Source organism: Capricornis sumatraensis, chromosome 9, assembly GCF_032405125.1.
Source record: "Capricornis sumatraensis isolate serow.1 chromosome 9, serow.2, whole genome shotgun sequence".
Classification (NCBI taxonomy): Eukaryota; Metazoa; Chordata; class Mammalia; order Artiodactyla; family Bovidae; genus Capricornis; species Capricornis sumatraensis.
The window spans coordinates 6,170,063-6,190,301 of record NC_091077.1 but is presented as its reverse complement, the minus strand read 5'-3'; the positions used below and the strand labels follow the sequence as shown (position 1 = coordinate 6,190,301).

General features: G+C 56.7%; 1 protein-coding gene across 2 annotated transcripts; it reads right to left on the bottom strand.

Moving 5' to 3' along the window:
* Nucleotides 1-133: 133 nt before the first annotated feature.
* On the bottom strand, nucleotides 134-19,178 carry CERS1 (ceramide synthase 1). 2 transcript variants are annotated; one of them, XM_068979626.1, is made up of 7 exons: nucleotides 18,942-19,178; nucleotides 16,594-16,753; nucleotides 11,451-11,631; nucleotides 9,181-9,342; nucleotides 8,644-8,791; nucleotides 8,327-8,436; nucleotides 134-176 (listed from the first exon to the last, which is right to left on the bottom strand). In XM_068979626.1, exons 1-7 carry the CDS (start codon nucleotides 19,176-19,178, stop codon nucleotides 134-136), a joined length of 1,041 nt encoding a protein of 346 aa, XP_068835727.1. The 2 variants fall into 2 exon arrangements, with proteins under 2 accessions (XP_068835727.1, XP_068835728.1); XM_068979627.1 differs by lacking the exon at nucleotides 134-176 and having other exon boundaries at nucleotides 8,323-8,436; nucleotides 9,181-9,297.
* Nucleotides 19,179-20,239: the final 1,061 nt, after the last annotated feature.

The window sequence follows — 20,239 nt, the reverse complement described above, 5'->3', positions numbered from 1 at the left end:
GAGTGGGTTGGAGAGGGAGCGGAGCCTGGTAGGGTTAGGGTCCCTGGGGCGGGTTGGGGAGCCGCGTGGCTGGTCTCCGAGGGGGAAGTTGGGTGGGACTGGGTCCTGGGCGGCGAGGCCGGGGTGGAGGAGTTCAGAAGCGTTTGTCCTTAACCAGGCCATTCCTCAGCGGCTTCCTGCGAGCCAGAACCGGCCCAGGTTAGCCTGGGGACCCCGTGCCCTTGCGGAGCGCCCCTCACCCCTGTCCTGCCCTCCTGGCCTTTCACATCTCTTTTCCCAGCTCCGCCTCCATCCTTCCTCCCAGCCTATAAAGCCAAAAGACCCTGCCATCTGCCTGCTGGGCAAGTGGTCCCTGCTCCTCCCCACAATTAAACCCTTCTCTCCCCTCCCCACCTCCTGAGCCACCGGTGGCTGCTGGAGGGCAAGTTACCTACCATCTCTGCCTGAACCAGGACCTGGACCTCTGCCTCCACAGGAGGCAGAATTGACCAGAGCCTCCTGTGACCCCACTGGAGCGGGGCAGGCTCCTTCCCACCTCCAGGAGCCTTACCAAGAAAGGCTTCCCAGGCCACGATTCTCCACCCACTGCCCGCTGTCTACATCTGCCACAGCCCTATTTTGCTTCCATGTCCTTAAAACAAGTTATGTAGTGTTTTAAAAAAGAATCCGTACTATAAGTGCCCAGCTTGAGATCCCAGAGAAAGACCCCTAACTTCTAAACAATGTGCACGGTCTGCTTCTTTCGAACTGTCTAGAAAGATGTGTGCTCCCTTCAATTTTCCAAATGGTGCGGCTGAGATGGCACCCATGTGCTCTGGCGCTCTCCTTAATTCCATCTCCCCTGCCTGTGTTAGCGGCAGATCTCTGGGCTTCCCACTGGGAGTGGACCTGCGCTCTGGGGGGTCTACCCAGCCCCACCTTACTGGACCCAACAGGTCTGCCCTGGTCCTCCCTGCTCCTGCCAGCCCTTGCTCAGAGCTATGCCCTGTTTAACTGCCGGTCTGCTGATGCCAAGATGGACCTCGCTGCAGCCTAATGGTCACGGCCATTGGCCATTCCTGTTCCCACGTATGAGAATCCTTCATGCCTTTGCACGTGATCGATCCATCAGTCTCTGCTGAAGTGAGTTCTACAGTCCCGCTTACACACAAATGTATTTTTTTGAGCCAGTAATACATTCTTGGGCTTCCCTGGTGGCTCAGTGGTAAAGATCCTGCCTGCCAATGCAGGAGACGTGGGTTTGATCTCTGGGTCGGGAAGATCCCCTGGGGAAGACGATGGCAAGCCACTTTATTCTTGCCTGGAGGATCCCGTGGACAGACGAGCCTGGTGGGTTACAGACCAGGGGATAGCAAAAGAGTCGAACACGACTTAGCAACTAAACAACAAATATATTCTCATGATCTAGACATCAGAAAGCACAGCAAACTCAGTTTGACTGGATGACTCCGAGCAATCCACCAGTTTTCCTGAGGATCCTCACAGACGTATGTGGATTACTGCCCCCTGCAGCTCTCTGGCCCACAGACCCTTTCCTATGAGGACGCAGACTTTCCTGAGCAGACGTCTCAGTCACTGTGATTCGCTCTCCCCTTGGGCTGGAGCCCTGGAGGTCCCTTCCTGGGAGCACGTCTCTCCCCCTCCGCCCACTTCTCCGTGGGTTGCTGCTCTCTCACTGCCACCACAGGAGTTCTTTATCTAGGAGATCAGAGATAAGCCCCCTGTGGACCGCCCATCTGTCCCATAGCTTCTGGCTTTGCCTGTTGGTCCCTCCAACAGAGCTTAGGTGGGATTCCTGGCTTCTCGAGTCTTCTCACAGTTCCGTTGTTGGAAGACAGTCTCTCGTTTCTGCTCCTATTCGATTGCACAGCTTTCATTTCTGCACCGACATCTTTGATCTTTTGGAAGTTTGTGCTGGGGGCTTATGTGAGATAAAGATAGTTACCAAGGAAGCGTCCCACTGACACTTCTTCCCTCCCGGGGGTTCCTTCTTTGTTTAAGTTTGATGGGCTCAGCTCTGTTCCTGCTGTTTTTAATTCCTATACTTTTATAGGTTTAATACCTCCAAGGATCTGTATTCCCTGCCCTGGACCTTTTTATCAGAGCTTTCCTGGGGTGATTCAGGTTTGTTTTTTTGCACAAGCTTCCAAGTGTCCCCTCCCTCCTCAAAACCAGTGTTAGTATTTGTGGGGGGAGGGGAGTGCCCGATTCTGGCAGGATGGCCTCTCTGCAGTATCAGATTTACACTTTTGTAGTCTCAGTGCAACACTGCAGGGCAAGCAAAAAAAAGGGTGGAAGCTGGAGGGAGATGTGGGCAGGCAGGGACCCAAGGGCTTTCTGGATATTTTCTTGCGGGTAAGGAGAAGGGAGAGAAGGGGGTCTCTCGAGGGTTTTGCAAGGTTTTCACCTCGAGTTGCCATCAGCTGCGATGGGCAGATGTACAGGAGAGGTAGTTTGGGAGTGGGGCTGGGGGTTGATTTTGGATATTTGAGAAGGTGCTGAGAATGGCGCTCAGAGCAGCACTGGGAGCTGGGAGAGGCACTGGGAAGTCGGGTTGGATTCAGTGACCCGGGGGGCGGGGGGGCGGGGGCGGGAAGCCAGGCACATGAGCAGGAAGGCGGCAGAAAGTGAAGTGGGGAGCAGAAGGAGACTGGTGGTTGCAAAAGGAGGGGTCGGGCTGGGTACGGGGTTTCTTTTAGGGGGCTGGCAAAAATGTCCTAAAACCACAGTGAGGGTTGCACAACCCTGTGGATGGACCAAAAACATTGAATTCTACATGGTAAATGGGCAAACTGCATGGTGTGTGAATTCTATCTTGATAAAACTGTTTTTAAAATGGGGAGGGGTTAAGTGACCACCAGGTTTGTTTAGCATCAGTGGAGCAGACAGGACTGGTCTCAGGGGTTGATGGGGGAAAGATCCCAGAGGGAGCTAGGTTCAGGAAGGGAGGGGAGGGGGCCGCTGTGCTGTAAAGGGGGATGGGGTGGGGAAGATGCTGGCTAGACTGGCAGGGAAGGGCAGAGAGAGAGGCGGCTTCTCTCCTTTATCAGAATGTCCCTGAGCAGGCAAGGGGGAGACATCGGTGGCCCAAACGGGGGCTTCAGAAGGAGATGGACCACTACCAAACAGCCAGCCAGGCAAGAGGGTGGACGTCCTCCTCCTGGGGACACAGGGGCCAGTCATCAGGTGAGGGGACAATGGTGAAGACAGCTGGTGGCCGAGGAGAAGGGAGAGTCCCAGGAGCGTAGGCACCACCCCGGCATCACTAGGACCCTTGGCCCACGTGGCTGCTGTGGCCAGACACATGGGTCTCAGGTCTTCGGATACAGCAGGCCAATGTCTGGGGAGGTGGGGCTGGCAAGTCAGCAGCGCCAGAGTGCGGCGAGGGGCCTGGATGAACGGCAGTCCCACCAGCCTGAGAGGATGACGGGGGCTTCAGGCCGAGGTTGTGCCCAGGGCGTGGGGGTCACTGCAGGGGTCTGAAGCTGGAGGCCCAGGAGGGGTCGCGTGGAGGCGGATCAGAAGAGAACCAGCAGGAGCAGGGGAGGCATCGGTGCCGCCCGGCCACAGGCTTTGCTCTTCCACTCCGGGGTCCTTCGAAGTGATTCTCAGTCGCCGTTTTCTTACTGTTTTCAGACCTAACTGAATCTTCTCATCATACATGGTCTGTGTGATCCTGGTTCTGAGCAACTGAGGTTGCTCCTGTGGCCTGTTTTGTTTTTTTTTTTTTCAATTTTGAACAGTGTTCTGTGCTTTAAAAGAGCATCTGTCCCTGAGCTTCCCTGATGGCTCAGTGGTAAAGAATCTGCCTGCCAGTGCAGGAAGACATGGATTCGATCCCTGAACTGGGAAAATACCACATGCCTCAGGGCAACTGAGCTCACGCACCACAACTGCTGAGCCTGTACCCTAGAGCCTGGGAACCGCAGCTACCGAGCCTGTGCGCCCTAGAGCCCGCGCTCTGAGACAAGAGAAGCCACCGCGACGAGGCGCCCAAGCACCACGACCAGAGATCAGCCCCCGCTCACCGTGACTCGAGAAAGCCCAGGCAGCAGCAAAGACCCAGCACGGACAAAAATACATCATAAAAATTAAGTTCAAAAACACAGAAAAGAACGTCTGTTCCTGCTTCTGAGCCGCCCGCCGAGGAGCGCGGACTTAACCTCCCCGGGTCCCCTCTCGCCATGGTTTAGGGCTGCATTGTGCAGGTTCCTCCAGATCAAAGGTTACACCTGAGTGTCTCTTCCTGTCCTCTACTTGCAACTTGCATTTATCCTGGAGTTGAAGTCTTTTAACCAGGTCAGAAGTGGGTTTATTTAAAAGCCCAGTCTCGTAAATGTCATGATGATTCCATAAAGATTTATTTGGATGCCTATTATTTGAGCTTCTGAGCTCTATTTTGCATTATTACTCTGTTTCTTCTAGCTCTCCTTTTCTGTGTTTGTTACGCCTGTTTCTTGTTCCATTCTCCCCTCTACACCCTAATAGCGTTACCGTAAGTACTCACTACAGCTGGTTTCCCTGGTGGTCGGACAGTAAAGAGCCTGCCTGCAATGTAGGACACCCAGGTTTGATCCCTGGGTTGGGAAGACCCCCTGGAGAAGGAAATGGCAACCCACTCCAGTATTCTTGCCTGGAGAATGCCACGGACCGAAGCGCCTGATGGGTTACAGTCCATGGGGTTGCAGAGAGCTGGACACGACTGAGCGACTAACATAGAGAACCCAGAGGTGATCCCCTGGGGCTTCCCAGGCGGCGCCAGTGCTGAAGAGCTCACCTGCCCATGCAGAAGCCACAAGAGACGCAGGTTTGATTCCTGGGGCGGGAAGACCCCCCGGAGGAGGGCAAGGCCTTTATTTTCATTTTTATTATTTTTTTTAAGCTTGACCCAAACATGGCCTCTTTGTGATTCTTTTTTGATTTTCGGCTGTGCAGCATGTGGGATCTTGGTTCCCAACCAGGGATCAAACCTGCACACCCTGCAGTGGAAACGCAGAGCCCTACGCGCTGGAGCGCCAGATAAGTCCCAGCTCCAACTTTTTTAAAATCTCCGCGATTAGGCATTGACAAGAATTTTACCCAGATATGTGTCAGTTTCTCTGCTGATGTATCTCTCGGGTATAGTTTTCTTGTTTTCCGTAATATTCTTGTAGAGAAGATCTGCAAGTGCTGAGCATTCTTAATTTTTGTTCCTGTGGATATTCTTTTTTCTTTTTCTCTCTTGATGGGGATGCTAGGGACAATTCAAGCCAGGATCTCATTCAAGCCAACACATATCTTTTCTCTTGAGGAACTGTTTTTCCAGTTGTATACAAGAGTCCTGGTTTCCTGTTACTTTCTTTCAGCGTTTGAGGTGATATCTGACTCCACAGTCTTCCAGCTTCCCTTGTTGCTGTTAGTCCGTCACTGTTTTGTAGGCCATCTCTTCTTTTCTGCGGCTGTTTTACATTTCCCAGGCTCCTCTGTCTATGGGATTCTCAGGCAAGAACACTGGAGTGGGTAACCATTCCCTTCTCCAGGATATATTCCCAACCCAGGGATTGAACCCAGGTCTCCCACACTGCAGGCAGATTCTTTGCCATCTGAGCAACCAGGGAAGCCCCACGTTTGGGGCAAGGATGCGTTTCTATCCATGCTGCTGACGATTTGTGGCTTGTCACTTTCTGGAAGAAGTCTCAGCGTTGTCTTCTCACTGTTCTCTCTCCCTGTCCGTCTCTCCTTAGAACTCGGCCAGGTAATTCTCACCATTCAAGTTGTCATATTTTCCATGCGTTTAGCTGCATTCTGGATGACTTCTCCACAGCTTTCAATTTACCGATTCTCTTTTAAGCTCTATCTAACTGTGGGAGACAACTTCTACAGTAGGTTGAACAGGGGTCCTTAAAAAGATATGTTCCCATCCTAATCTCTGGAACTGTGAATGTGACTATTTGGAAAAAGAGTCTTTATAAATGTAACTAAGTGAGGAAAATTGCAAAGAGATGACAGTGGTCTAAGTCCAATGGCAAATGTGCTTATGAGAGAAGAGCTGGAGACCAGAGGCCACGTGGAGACAGGAAGTGGAGACTCGAGTGACGTCGCCACAAGCCCAAAGGAGCGCCCAGAAGCTGGAGAAGGCGAGCAAGGACCCTGCCTAGACCTTCAGACAGAGTCTGCGGCTCCTGCTGACACCTTCACGTCAGACGTCTGGTCTCCAGAACTGTGCGAGATTAACCTTCTGTTGTTCTAAGCCCCCTGGTTTGCGGCACTTTGTTACAGCAGGCCCAGGAAAGTAACAACATCCGATGCTGTTTTCACTGGTCTCTCGTGTCTTTCACATTTTTCATAAACTTTTAACTTTGGAATAATCTTTAGATTTGCAGAGATAGTATCAAGAGTTCCAGGGCAGGCCTTGTCCAAGCTTCCCCAAATGCTGACATTTTATATCTGCACAGTACATCTGTCACAGCTGAGGAACCAACACTGGGGACACTCCTGTGAGCTGAACAGTAGACTCGGTTTGAATTTCACCAGCTCTTCTACAGCCGTCTCTTCTGGCCCAGGACTCCACAGCTGCATTCAGTCAGTCTGAGCTAGGACAGCCCCTCCGTCTCTTGTCTTCCATGACCCGACAGTTTTGAGGTGTCCTGAGCTCTTCGGTGGCACATCCCACGTTCTCACTGCTTTTTATCTCATCTTGTTTTGCATTCAACTGTTCTAGTTATCCTTAAGGGTTAGGTTCAGGCAGCGTTCCCTGGTCCCCTGTCATCTCTGTATGGAGTTTGCTCTTTGCCATCCCAGCGGGAATGCTGCCCTTTGCAGCTGGAGCACCAGCCTCCCAACCCATGTTCTGGCTGGACATTCTTGGGGGAGACAGAGCAGGGAATGGGGTGTGGGTAGGGGGCCTGACTTTCTCTTTGCCTTGGGCTTTCCAGAGTTCACTATCTCACAGCAGAAAGAGCTTTCAGAGTTTCAGACTTGGCCGAGCGAGTGCTTCCCTGACCTCATCCCTGAAGTCATCTTTAGTCCCTACTTCTTCCAGAAGCCTCTGAGGGTTGGTCAGACTCCTTGGTGAGGCCTCACCGATCTCTATGTGCAATTCCCAACTCAAATCGCTGGGCACGGACAATCCAACACCCTTAGAACTAGATTCCCAGCTCCCACCCCCATGGGTGCACACGGCCCTGCCCTGAGTCCCATCTTGGTAAACGGCAGCTCAGCCAGAGGTCTTGGATCGTCCTTGATTCTTTTATTTCTGTCTCACCTACATCCAGAGCAAGCCTGGTTAGTTCTCCAACACGGCTGGGATCTGACCACTGGGGTGGCCTCACCTGCTGCCCAGCCCTCTAGTGTCCGCCATCCCCGCTCCCTGGCCTGACTCCTCTGTCGACCCCGGGCGCTGGCTTTCTGGCCTCTCTGACCAGCCCGCAGCTCTCTGCTCCCCTTCTCAGGCCTGTTTTCCTCTTCCTCGCTGCCCCTGCTGACCCACGCGTCACTGCGCTCTGAGCCCACTGCTTCCTGGGAACCATCTTCCCCAGCCTGGTCCCTCACGACCTCCCTGGACTGTTGTCAGTCCAGGGGCCAAACCAGAGGGTCTGCTGGGAAGCACCCCAGGGGCCTCCAGCAGCCTCCGCCTGCCCCGCCTCAGTGCTGCTGAACCATTCCTCGCACTGCCTGTGGGGCGCTGCATGCCTTGGACCTGGCTGGTCACCCCAGCAGGCCCCATTCACCCCTGGGGCCCCTCTAGGCCAGGGGCTTTGGGTGCCATCTGGCTCACATCCCAGGGCTGGAAGTCCCCAGGCCCACCTCCAGAGAGCTTCCAGAGGTCCCTTTTGCTCTCCGTCCCTATGACTCCTCGGGGCCCAAACCCCGAGCCCCATCTCCTGCTTGGCTGACCAGCGGTTGCCTCAGGGACCTTGAAGCCAGGGAGTATCAGCACGAACAGAGTGCAGGCTCTGGCGCCCACAGCACCCCTTGCCCCCACCTCCACTGCCACCTGCTTAGAGGCTGTTGTCAGTCCTGGCCAACCGCCGTCCCTCACCACTGGGCTTGGCCCTTACAGCTCTCACCACTGAGACCCTGATCTCACCCCTCAACATTCTGCCCCGACCAGGCACCTCTCTGCCCCCACCTTCCTCACTGTCTGTTCCGACAGCGTCTAACTCTGTAGCTATGTCCTCCATGCCTTTATTGCAGTCTCTGTTTTGAATGAAGGCTCTGGGTGGAGGGCAGCGGGCACCTGGGTTTCATCCGCCGCTGCGTCTCCAGAACCCGCCCTCAGCGCGCGCTCCGTCAGACAGAGGTAGCTTAAAGAATGAACCAGGGCCGCCGGCCCCTCCAAACTCACTCAGCTTTGCGGGGCTTGGGGCTCGGGGCCTCCGCCGTGTCATATTCCCGCACATCCTTCAGCTCCCGCACCTGGCCCGTCAGCACTTTGGTGGCAAAAGCCACGATGTACTGTGAGAGGGGAAGGCAGAGGTGAAAAGAGAGCCCTGCGCCTCCTGACCGCCGTCTGCTCCAGCCACAGGCCCTCTGCCCCTTGCCCCTCTCACTGGGCCTGTGTGAGGAGGGCCTGCACCTGGAGGGCTCCTCAGGGACGGGGACCGGAACAGGGCCGGCGTCTGAGGAGGGCCGGGCGGCGAGGCGTTGCGCACGTGCACTCACCAGGAACCAGTAGAGGTTCATGAGCGTGAGCAGCAGCAGGAGCACGTTGAAGAAGAAGTAGAAGGGGATGTCTGGCACCGACTGCAGGCTGCAGTAGCTCGTGGCGTACAGGACCTTGAGCGGGAACCAGTAGAGGCGGAACCAGAACCTGCAGGAGGGAGGGGCGGCTCGGCGAGGCTGTGGGGGAGAAGCGGAGGATGGCCCCACCCCGTGCCTGGCCTGTCCCGGCTGGAATCACCCATCTGTCCCTATCTCCTTACCCCACCCTTGTCCATTCCTGCCCATCTGTCTCCTTTCCGCTCTGTCCTTTCCAGCCCACTTGCTTCTTCCCGACTCGCACCGCCTACTGCCCTGCCAGGCCCCACCCACTCAGCTAAACCCCACCCGCTTCCCTGCCGGGCCCACCCCATCATTGGGACCCGCGTTCTCCTTGCTCGGCCACGCCCACTCGTCTAAACCCCACCCCCTTCCCGACCTGGCCTCGCCCGCCTCCACCAAGTGCCCGCCCCTTCCACTGGGCCCGCCTCCTCCCCGCACCAGCTGAGGCAGAAGCTGAGGCAGCCCAGGTCGGCGGCCAGGGCGTGCAGCCTCTGGTGGGCGCCTCCGCGGGACTTGAAGTAGACATTGAGCTTGGTGAACTCCAGCTGCACGTCGCTGATGTCATGCAAGAAGAGCACAAGAATGCCCACCTTGTGGTACCTGGGGGGGAGAGCGGGAGAGCAGAGAGGGCCAGTTACACAGGACCCCTACCCACACCCAGGCTCCCAAGCACAGGCCCCCTTGGTCGCCCCCCAGGCTTCCTCTGGGCGGGTTCAGAGCCATCCTCCCTGGCCTGGCTGCCCTGCCCATCCCTTCTCGGGGCTAGGTCAGCAATAACACCCAGACGGAGTCCACCCTGTGGTAGCCCCACCCAGGACCTCACCCTATCCCTCGTGACTCAGGAACCTCTCTGGAAGTACTTTCTTTGATCCTTCCTCACCCCCTCACGGGTAACCTCACCCGTGACCCCTGACCCCTCTGTAACCCCTGACCCTCACATGTCCAGACCCCTCAAACTTTACACACGACTGCCTCGCTGATGTTCCCAGGTTTATACATTAAACCTAAACATGGCCACAATCTGCAGGCTTGCCTGAGACAGGCTGGGTCCCCACCGCGATCTGCAGAAGCCTGGAGCCCCACTCCCAACCCCTCACAGCCGTGTGGCCCAGCAGCCTGAGTCCAGCCTGGATGTGGCCGTGTGCCTCGGTCACGTCTCCGTCCCCACTCTGTCCTCCTGACAGCTCAGGCTCCCAACAGTCACAGGCTGTGCTCACCACCTAACATCCCTGGTGTTCCCGGAGCCTTCCTTCACCGCCCTTCAGTCTCTGCTCACCTGTCACCCCCAACCTCCCCACCCAACCTCCCCACCCAACCTCCCCACCTTGGCAGTCCTCATCTTTCCACTCGAATTTTCCAGTTATCACCTTCAGATAAATGTGGGGCTTTTTTTTGGGGGGGTGAGGGGATGTTATCTGACTCTACCCTCTAGAGCAGGGCTGTCTGATAGAATTTTCAGGGATGATAGGAATGTTCTAAACCTGAGACCCAGTCACCAGCCACAGAGTCACCAGCCACATACTGGCGCTGAAGTACAGAATGTGTGATTTTATATAAGTTTAATTAACATTAACAAGGCCACCTGTGGCCAGCAGCTACTGTGCTGGAGGGCACAGCTAGTCCAATAGGAATAGAATATGAGCTGTATATGTCGTTATTTTTTTAATTTTATTGAAGTACAGTTGATTTACAATATTGTGTTAATTTATGCTGTACAGCAAAGTGGTTCAGTTTTATATATATATGTATTTATATATATATAAAGGCTTCTCTGGTAGCTCAGCTGGTAAAGAATTCACCTGCAATGCAGGAGACCTGGGTTCGATCCTTGGATTGGGAAGATCCCCTGGAAAAGGGAATGGCAACCCACTCCAGTATTCTTGCCTGGAGAATCCCATGGACAGAGGAGCCTGGCGGGCTACAGTCCATAGGGTTGCAAAGAGTCGGACACAACTGAGTGACTAAGCACATTCTTACATACATATGTGTGTGTGTGTGTATATATATATTCTTTTTCATATTTCTCTATTAGGATTTATCACAGGGTACTGTATATAGTTTCCTGTGCTATACAGTAGGACTTTGTTGTTTAACCCTTCTATATGTAATTATTTACATCTGCTAATCCCAATTTCGTTTTTAATTTTCTATCAGCCATGTTTAGAAAAAAATAAAGTGGAAGAGGTAAAATGAATTCTAATAGTATATTCTAAATAATTCAGTATATCTGAAACATCGTCATTCAACATGTAAATGAGTAACAAAGGGACTGCAGGCATCTCCACTCTGCTTTGCCTTGGGATCAGAGTGGCTTCTGCATATACAGCAGCTCGTGGCTTGGACAGGCTCTGCCTGAAGCACCGCGACCGCATGCGGTGGCCACAGTGGGCTCTGGAACATCAGGGTCTGTCTGTCGGGCTCATGGTCGCACCCCCAGCAGCACCTGCCACATGGCAGGTGTTCAGTAAACACTTGCTTTGTGACCCGGCCAAGGGTGCCATCTAGGAGGGGTCAGAGTGGCACAGATGGGGTGGGGGCAGGAGGGCCTCTCTGCACCTGTCTTACCCCATCACTCTAGAGTCTCTCTCCAGAAACCTCCCCCACGGACACTCCCATGCCTGACCCAAGGATCAGCCTCTGTCCTGTGCCAGCCTCCTGCCACTGCTCACGCCAGCTCCCTCCACCCTGCTGTCTCCCTCTGGACTCACCGGAAGGCGTAAGAGGAGACAATGAGGACCAAGGTGACCACGTGGTGGACAAGCATGACCACTGAGTCCTTGCGCCAAGCATCCAGGTACAGCGTGGCGTAGATGGAATGGCCGTAGAAGCTTCCCTGTAGTAGGTAGGCCACTGCAATGTCCCGTGGCACTGCCATGCCCGTCTTCCAGTCTGGGGAGGGCCGTACCGTGCCGTCAGGGACTCACAGGGCCTCTGGGACCCCCAAGCGACCCCACTCACCCCCTCAAGCCAGGCGGGCACCACGTATCTCTGCAGATGTGCAGGTCACTGGTCTTGTTACCCACTCTCCACCCGTCATTGTTTAAGGACAGGCATTACCGTTTAGACCAATTCTAGACCTACAGAAAAAGGTGCTGCTACCCTCAAACTGACTCCTACAAGTCCATCCTAAAGGAAATCAACCCTGAATATTCATTGGAAGGACGGATGCTGAAGCTGAAGCTCCAATACTTTGGCCACTTGATGTGAGGAGCTGACTCACTGGAAAAGACCCTGATGCTGGGAAAAACTGAAGGCAGGAGGGGAAGAGGGTGGCAGAGGATGACACGATTGGATGGCATCACCGACTCGATGGACATGAACTTGGGCAAACTCTGGGAGATGGTGAGGGACAAGGAGGCCTTGTGTGCTGCAGTCCATGGGGTTGCAGAGAATTGAACATGCTTGACCGACTGAACAACAGCCCCGGAATCGGTCCTGCAAGAATTTCCAACTCTGCCCCAGGCCCCCTTCCTGTTGTCTCTTACTCACCAGGCTTGCTCGAGACCCTCTCAGCAAATCTAGACTGATGGAGGTGCCACCTGCCTCGCTGTGCCAGCCAATGCCCATGAGTGTGGGTGCTCCCGCACAGCAGGCCCAGCTCCACCTCCCCTCCTCCTGTAGTACCCCCCGCCCCACCCCCGACACATGCGCCCACCCACACCCCGGTCTTGAGCCTTCCCAGTGACGCCGACCGCCAGCTACTTCTACCACCTCCGTTCTCCCCTCCTCAGCCCATCACCAGTCTCTGCCTGATCTGACCTAGAACTCCGGGCTGTGCCCTGCTGTCTGCAGCTCCTCCTCTCTTCACCGCATCCTGAAATGGCCTCCGCGGGCTCCATCCCAGGCCCCCTGTCCCCACCCCCTGCCTCCATGACCTGGAGCTAGACTCTCAGGTCCCCCTGGAGCCCTGTCCCCTGGCTGCCTCCTCTGCTGCCTCCTCCAGTGACAAGCCTTCATCTGTGCCCCAGCCCCTCCTGCAACAGAGATCCACTTGGGCCCCTCTCAGAGGGTCTCTCCTTGGTCCCCCTGCCCCGACCCCACCCCTGGACCAGGCACTGCCATCTCCTCCCAGCGCTGCCCCAGCTTCCTGGCCTCCAGAGCCTGTTCCTGACTGCCTGATGGTCCGTTCTCCCCACAGCCACCTCGATGGCTGGGAATACACAGACCCCGTGACCTGGCAAGCCCACTCGGCCTACGGCCAAGGGTAATGAAGACAGGGGCCCTTTACATCCAGGTTCATGGAAGGAAAAGGGAGGAGCCCCAGTGCCTGTCAGCAGGTGAATGGATGCACAAAACGGGATAAATTCACACCGTGGAATATTGTGCAGCCACAGAAAGGAAAGAAACATTAACACACTACAATGTGGATAAACCTCAAAAACATTATGCTGAGTAAAAGAAGCCAGACACAAAATAGTCACAGATAATCACAAAACAATGATTCCATGTAGAAGAAATGACCAGAACAGGCAAATCCATAGGGACTGAAAGCAGATTAGTCGTTCCTGGGGCTGGGAGAGGGAGGATAGGGAGCTGCTGATGGGGATCGGTCTCCTTTGGGGCAAGATGGAATGTTCTGGAACTAGACAGGCATGGTGCTTGGACAATACTGACTGTGCTAACTGCCACTGTATTGCTTGCTCACTTTAAAATAGTGAATTTTGAAAAATTGTGCTAAAAATATATATATAACATAAAATGTACCATCTAGGCCACTTTTAAATTCAGCAGCACTGGGTATATTCACAGTGTTGTGCAACCAATCCCCAAACTCTTTCCACGTTGTAAAACTGAAACTCTGCTCCCACCAGACACCCCCACTGCTCCCCCTCCCCCAAGCCCTGGCCTCCACCACCCTACTTTCTGTCTCTGTGGATCTGACAATCCTGTGCTGTGCTTGGTCGCTCAGTTGTGTCTGATGCTTCGTGACCCCATGGACAAAGGAGCCTGGTGGGCTTCTCTGTCTATGGGATTCTCCAGCCAAGAATACTGGAGTGGGTTGCCATGCCCTTCTCCAGGGGATCTTTCCAACCCAGGGATCAAACCCAGGTCTCCCGCATTCAGGTGGATTCTTTACCATCTGAGCCAGCATGGAAGCCCATGACTACTGCAGTGGGTGGCCCGTCCCTTCTCCAGGGGAATCTTCCCAGCCCAGGGATTGAACCGGGGTCTTCTGCATTGCAGGCGGACCCCTTACCAACCGAGCTGTCAGGGAAGCCCGAAGTGTTGCCTCATACAAGCAGAGTCACACAATATCTGTCTTTCTGTGACTGGTTAAAATCACTAATCCTGGGAATTCCCTGGGAGTCCGGTGGTTGGGACTCTACACTTTCATTGCTGGTGGCATGGGCTTAATCCCTGGCCAGGGAACTAAGATCCTGCAAGCCACATGGTGCACTCAAATAAATTAATAAATAAAATTAAATAGTTAATTCTGTGTTATGTTTAACTAATTTAAAAAATGCAAAACACCTGACAGATCACTTGCCTCCAGCTTTAACACGTCCAGGGCTCCCGAGACTCGGCAGCCAAACTCACAGACTTGGGAGGGTCTCTCACCACGTTGTGTGTGCAGCCGCGTAGCAGCGCTGCAGTCAGCAGACAGGGCCCCCCACCCCGCACCTGCCAGGTGCCTCTGTCCCTCTTGAGAAGGAAGGGACATAGAGAAGCCTCTGTGGAAACTGGACACCCACTTTTCCACCTACTGCATTGGCAAGACTGGTACAGTAGAGACCAAGCATCCCCTCTCCAGCCTTGGGCCCTGGATCTGGGGTAGAGGGAAATGAGGAGCAGATAATTCCCCATCCGAGCTGTGTCTGTACCTCCTAGCACATTTGGAGGGGGGCAGGTAGGGCTGGGTTCTGTCCTTGGACCTCCGACCTGGTCTCCACACACACTCCCTTGCTGCTCTGGACTCGCCACATCCCCCTCGCCTCATCCCCCTCCTCGACCTCCAGGATCAGCTCCTGGTCTCCCCAAACCTGCCCTGCCTCCACCACTAGGCCCCAGCATCAGCTCCACCCTCCTCCGCTCTCACGCCCACCTCTGGTTTGGCAGTGAATCCTATCAATTCTGCTTTCAAAAATTTTCTTAATGATATGATCTCTCTCTTTTAGTTTTGGTCATGCTGAGTGACACGCAGGATCTTAGTTTGGTCCCAACCAGGGATCAAACCTCTGTCCTGTGCAGTGGAAGCAGAGTCCTAACCACCGGGCCGCCAGGGGGAATCTCCTTAAAACAGTTCTTAACCACTTCTCTCCCTCCTTCTGTTCTGGTTATAGACACCAGCTCCTGCCTTCAGCCCCTCAAGTCATCCTGTCAATGTCCACCCCTTCTGCTCTCTGCCCTCTGGTTAAGGCCCCCAGTGCCCCTGCCCCAGATGACTGGCCTCCTTGCTGTTTCTGATCAGCCAGTAGCGTGTCTGTCTGACAGTAGCCTTTACATCTCCTATCTGCCCCAGGCTCCTCCCAGTCCCCACACAGAAGTCACCTTTAGTGGGACCATTCTCATCCCTGTGGCCTCCCTGGTGGCTCAGATGGTAAAGAATCTGCCTGCAATGCAGGAGACCTGGGTTTAGTCCCTGGACCAGCAAGATTCCCTGGGGAAGGGAATGGCTACCCATTCCAGTTTTCTTGCCTGGAGAATCCCATGGACAGAAGAGCCTGGTGGGTTATAGTCCATGGGGTCACAAAGAGTTAGACACTAGCTAACACTTTCCCCATCCCTAAAGAAAATGCCCTTCTCCCCACCTCCCAGACACCCCATATCCCCTCTCCTCTCCTCACTCAAGATTTCTCATCTGTACTTTTCACTATTAACAGACTTCCTATTTCATGGTCTGTTACCCCAAAACACGGGGGTAGGGCCCTTTCTCTAACCTGCCCACAGTTGTGCCAGCACAGCGCCTGGTACACAGTAGGTGCTCAATAAATGTGCACCCAAAGAAGCAGCTACATTGCAAGTGTGGTCTCACAGAATAATTTATAAGGAGGAGCCAGAGCCAAGTCCATGCCCAAAACTTTGAAAGAGTTCAATTACAGTTCATTCTCATAAAAGAAAATCGAATGGCAACTAAAACCTCCCCCCAGGGATGCATGGCATGGGAAAAGTGGCCCTGCGGACAGCAGAGCCCCAGAAAGACAGACACACAGGGGTTCCATGCTCAGCCCCCTGGTGCCACACGAACCCTCTCAGGGTGTTTATATCACGCGGCAGGAAACACGTCCATGTGTGTCCCAGACGGCCTGTGTGGGCAGCACAAGGGTAGCGAAGTCTGACCCCTCACTGCAGACTGTTCTCTATCAGCCTGCCGGTTGGTGACAGACGACACTGCAGTCACCTTCCTGCCCACCCCCCACCCAGAGCTCAGGCCTGCCTGAGACTTCCACGTCGAATCCACTCGGTGGATGCAGCCACTTCTCCCCACCTGTATCTCCTCGCCAAGCTGGTCCAAGCCACACTGGTCTTTCACCTGCCCTCTGGGCCCGGCTCCCCTTCTTACCCAGGATTCATCTCCTGGGAGCCAGAAGTTTCTTATAATCCACAAACCCACCCTATCTAGGATGAAACTCAAGCTCCTGCCCATCCTCCTCTCATCTTTACATATCGAGCTCACGCAAGCCCCAGGGCCTTTGCACGTGCCGGACTGACTGCCAGGGCCCACACAAGCGGTCCCCTCCTCTAGGATGTCTCCCTGAGTCCTGACACAGTGTCAGGTGCCCCATTTCCTGGCCCACAGGCCCCTCGATCGCCATTGTCTCAGGGCTGATGTCCAGTATGGGATGTTTCCTGAGTGTCCGGGTCCCGAACAGAGCCCTCCCCCAGCCTGCCCACCCCTGGGAGGGGCCCTACCATAGAAGACGGAGGGTGGGTCGTGAAAGAAGGGGTAGTCAGTGCCGAAGAGCAGGTAGGTGCTGTAGCTCCAGGCGCCCAGGTAGAAGAGAAACTTCCAGGCGCTCTCAGGCATCTTGGCGGCATCTCTAGGCTGGAGGCGGCACCGCTTGGCTAGGGGCTATGGGTGAGAAGGTGGGTGGGCCATCAGCACTGGGGGCTCAGGTCCACTCCTCCAGGGAAGGGAAACCAAAGCCCAGGGACTCCCCAGGCCAGGCAGTGTTGGGAGGGCCGGGCCAGGTCCCCACAGCCTCCTGGAACCAGAGCCCACGAGTGCCTGCCAAGGGCTAAACTTAGTGCCCAGCTGTCCAGTCACAGTGGCCTAGGGAGGGGGGTGATGGGGGAGACCTGAGAGGAAACGTGAGGGGAGACGGTGAGCAGAGGAAGGGGACACGTGGGCGTAAAGCCAGGGAGATCACTGGGTCAGTCCCGGGGACTGGGGGTGGGGGGGGGGTCTCAACAGGAGCTGGAGGTAGGGCAGGGAGGAGGGAGGATTAAAGAGATTTGGAAGGGGTGGTAGGGGTGGACCTGTGAAGAGAGCACGGAGGCAAGTTTGGGGGCATTTGTGGGGGACACAGGGGGCTGGAACCCAGTGATCGCCAGGGGGAGAAACTTGAGGGGAAGGGGGTGCCTCAGAGGTGGGATCTGGGGAGACCTTAGAGGAACAGAGGGTTGTGGAAGATGGGGTAGGGATGTGCGGCAAGACCTGGGAATGCAGGGCGACAAAGGGAGGGTGCAGGAGAGGAAGAGAGACGGTCAGGGAGAGGATGGGCGGATCTGAAGGGACATCGGGGAAGGCACAAGAGAAGTGGGGCATGCAACGGTGAGGCGTGGAGGAATCTGAGGGGCTCAGAGCCTCAATCTCCCTGGGGGCGGGGCTCCACAGCTGCCGGCCAAGCCCCGCCCCCTTCCCCCGAGGAGAGGCTGAGGGGCTGGAGCACCAACAGTCGCCATGGAGACATTTGGAGCCAGCTCCAGTAACCCCTGGCAACCAGACAACTGCCAAGAAGATGAGCTTTGGAGGACGAGGCAGCCCCTCCACCCGTTTCTGGGGAAGGGCGAGCCACAAATTTGGAGTGAGTGCCAGACCTCCGGGGATTCCAAAAGTGGGGGCGCTGTGACCTTGCTGTCCCCTACCCAGCTCCCTCAGGAAGTGAGGAGGAAGCCGGCTCCAGCCAGGTAGTCCCAAAGTGACCGTATCCCCTTCCCGGGCTCTGGTGTTCCTGGACCTCCCACCTCCCAGCTGGAAACTAGGAAGGTGGGGGAAGCAACAAAGCCAGACTGGGACCAGAGCTGACATACGGAGGGGCTCTCGTCACGCCTGCCGCCCCCTCCCTGGAGCAGGGTGGTGGCTGGGGTCCCTACCCACCATGCGGGTCAGATGGGGGTGGGGACAAGCAGCCAGACAACGTCCCATCCTTGACTTAACAAGGGCCAGCCTCTTCCCCGCCAGCAGAGAAAGGCCCCTTTGTTGGCTCTGGGCACTGTCCCTGCACCCCCTGCCAGCTCTGGTCAGACGGGCGAAGTGACCCTAGCTGGTCCTCAGGGGAGTCACAGCCCAGCGATGAGTTCAAACGCCTTCCCACAAGCTCCCAGAGCATCGACCCCTCCTCAAGGAAGGGAGGGAGTCCAGGCACCAACGTCACCCCCGGTCACTCTCCAGGTGGGGGAGGTGGCCTTCCCAGGCTCGCCGGAAATTCAGTAGTTCTGTCGCGACCCCTTCGGGGCCGTACAGTCCGGCTTTGAGGACCCACGCCGCGCGACCTCTCCCAAAGACTGAGAACACGGCGTCGCCAGGGAGCCCCGGCTTTTGCAGCCCTTGATCAGAGGGTGGCGCTGATTCCAGAGAGACGAGCTACAGCGACCGGGCAGCTCCGGCCTCTTCCCCGTAGCAGCGGACAAGCCAGTTCCGCCGCCGCACCGACTCAAGACACCAATACGGTTCGGAGAGCGCCCCGCACGACCCGGAGAAGCAAGGCGCAGACGGCCCCTGTGCGCCGAACCTTCTCCCCCTGTGTCCTCCGCTCCTCGATCTCCGGCTCCACCGGGTCCGAAAGAGTGCGCAGCAGCCAAGGCCCTCCCACCTCCCGGGGCCTCCTTGTGCCTCACTGACCGGATCGGGTCCCCATCTTGAACACCCTGCCCGAGTCGGAGTCCCCACGCCCACGCTTCCCCGGCCCGGTCACACCCCCGCATCCACCCCCACTCCCACTTCTCCCTGACCGATAGGGCACGCGGCGGCCCACGATTCCGCGGCCCGAGCTCCTCCAGCCCGGGGCCCCCACGTCCTAACCCCCAGCAGCACTGACCCGAAAGAGGCGCGAGGTGGCCGCCGAGCGCAGCACGGTCCAGCCGAGCGCGCCGAGGGCCAGCAGCAGCAGCTCGGGCGGCGCCAGGTGCGCGTGCTCGGCCAGGCCGCGGCGAGCAAGCCCCCAGCCGCAGTCCGCGCAACCCCGCGCCGCCGCCAGCGCGCTGCCCCAGCCGCGCTGCACCAGCTGCGCGTAGCTCGGCATGGGCTCGGGCCCGGCCGACCCCGCCGCCGCCATGCCGCCGCTCCCCGCCGCCCCAGCAGTCTGCGCCCGCCCACGGTGGCCGCCGGAGCCGCGCGCCCCGCGTCACGCGCTGCAGTTGGGCCGGGGGGCGCGCTGGCGGGAGTTCTTGGGACGAAGGGGCGGGACTGGCGCTAGCTCCGCCCCGCAGGGAGGGGGCGCGGCGTTTACGATTTCGGGGCGCGCGGTAGCGGGGTCCCCCGGAGGCACCGGCTGCGTCGACCTCGGGTGTACAAGTCCCGGCGTTGTCGCGCCGCGTCCTGGAGGCGGGCCAGCGCTCGGGCTCATTTTCCAGTGGAGGAAACCCAGGCGCGGGAGGGCGGGGCAGAGGTGGAGCGGGCATCTGGCCTGCCGCCGGCCAGGCCTGAACCCAAGAAGGACCGGAGCGGGTCCGTGCCCCCATCCCTCGTCCCCCCTCGTATGCCCTTGCTCACCCTCACCACCAGGCACAGCGAGCACCAGCAGACCGCACCCGGGACCCGCGATCCCCTTTCCCAGGCCTCCGGCTTGTCTCTCTTGCCCTGCCCCACACTCACGCCTCATCACGTCCTGGCCTGAGGGCCACCTGCCGCTCTCCCCCCTGAGGACCCGGCGGGCCACTGCAGCAGGTTCACAGACCTTCAGGGAGGCCAAGGGAGTGGGTGCCCCAGGTGTGTGGGGGCCACCTGGGTTGAATCCAAACCACTGCTTCATTGGGACCAACCCTCGTGGTCTATTATCCACCCACCAGGCCCTGTCCAAAGCCCTCAAAGGTCACCTCTCGAGGACATCGTCTCTCCTGCCACTGATAGCCTTCATTCCAGCCCCCGGGATTCTTGTGCACCTGTGCCCCTCCCTTCCCCCTACCTAGGAGTCCTCCCACCACCTTTCAAGGTGCGGAGTTAAGCAATCAGTGTGGGCCCTGCAGGAGCCCCGCTGGGTTCCATACAGCCACTAGCCTGACCTGGCCTTCAAGCACACAGGTGAAAATGGAAGAGAGGGGTCAAGAGGACCCCCATCCCTCTTTTCCCTTACTGCCTGTCCCGACCCCTAGTCTTCCAGCACATCCAATTCCCTCC

Bases quoted from the DNA above. Each gene is read 5' to 3' on its own strand.
- CERS1 (XM_068979626.1), bottom strand. From the start codon at position 19,178: ATGGCGGCGGCGGGGTCGGCCGGGCCCGAGCCCATGCCGAGCTACGCG. The intron at 11,632-16,593 runs GTAGGGCCCCTC...GGCCCTCCCCAG, and splicing joins CCCACCCTCCGTCTTCTATG to ACTGGAAGACGGGCATGGCA. The intron at 177-8,326 runs GTGAGTTTGGAG...TCTGGCTCGCAG, and splicing joins CCCAAGCCCCGCAAAGCTGA to GAAGCCGCTGAGGAATGGCC.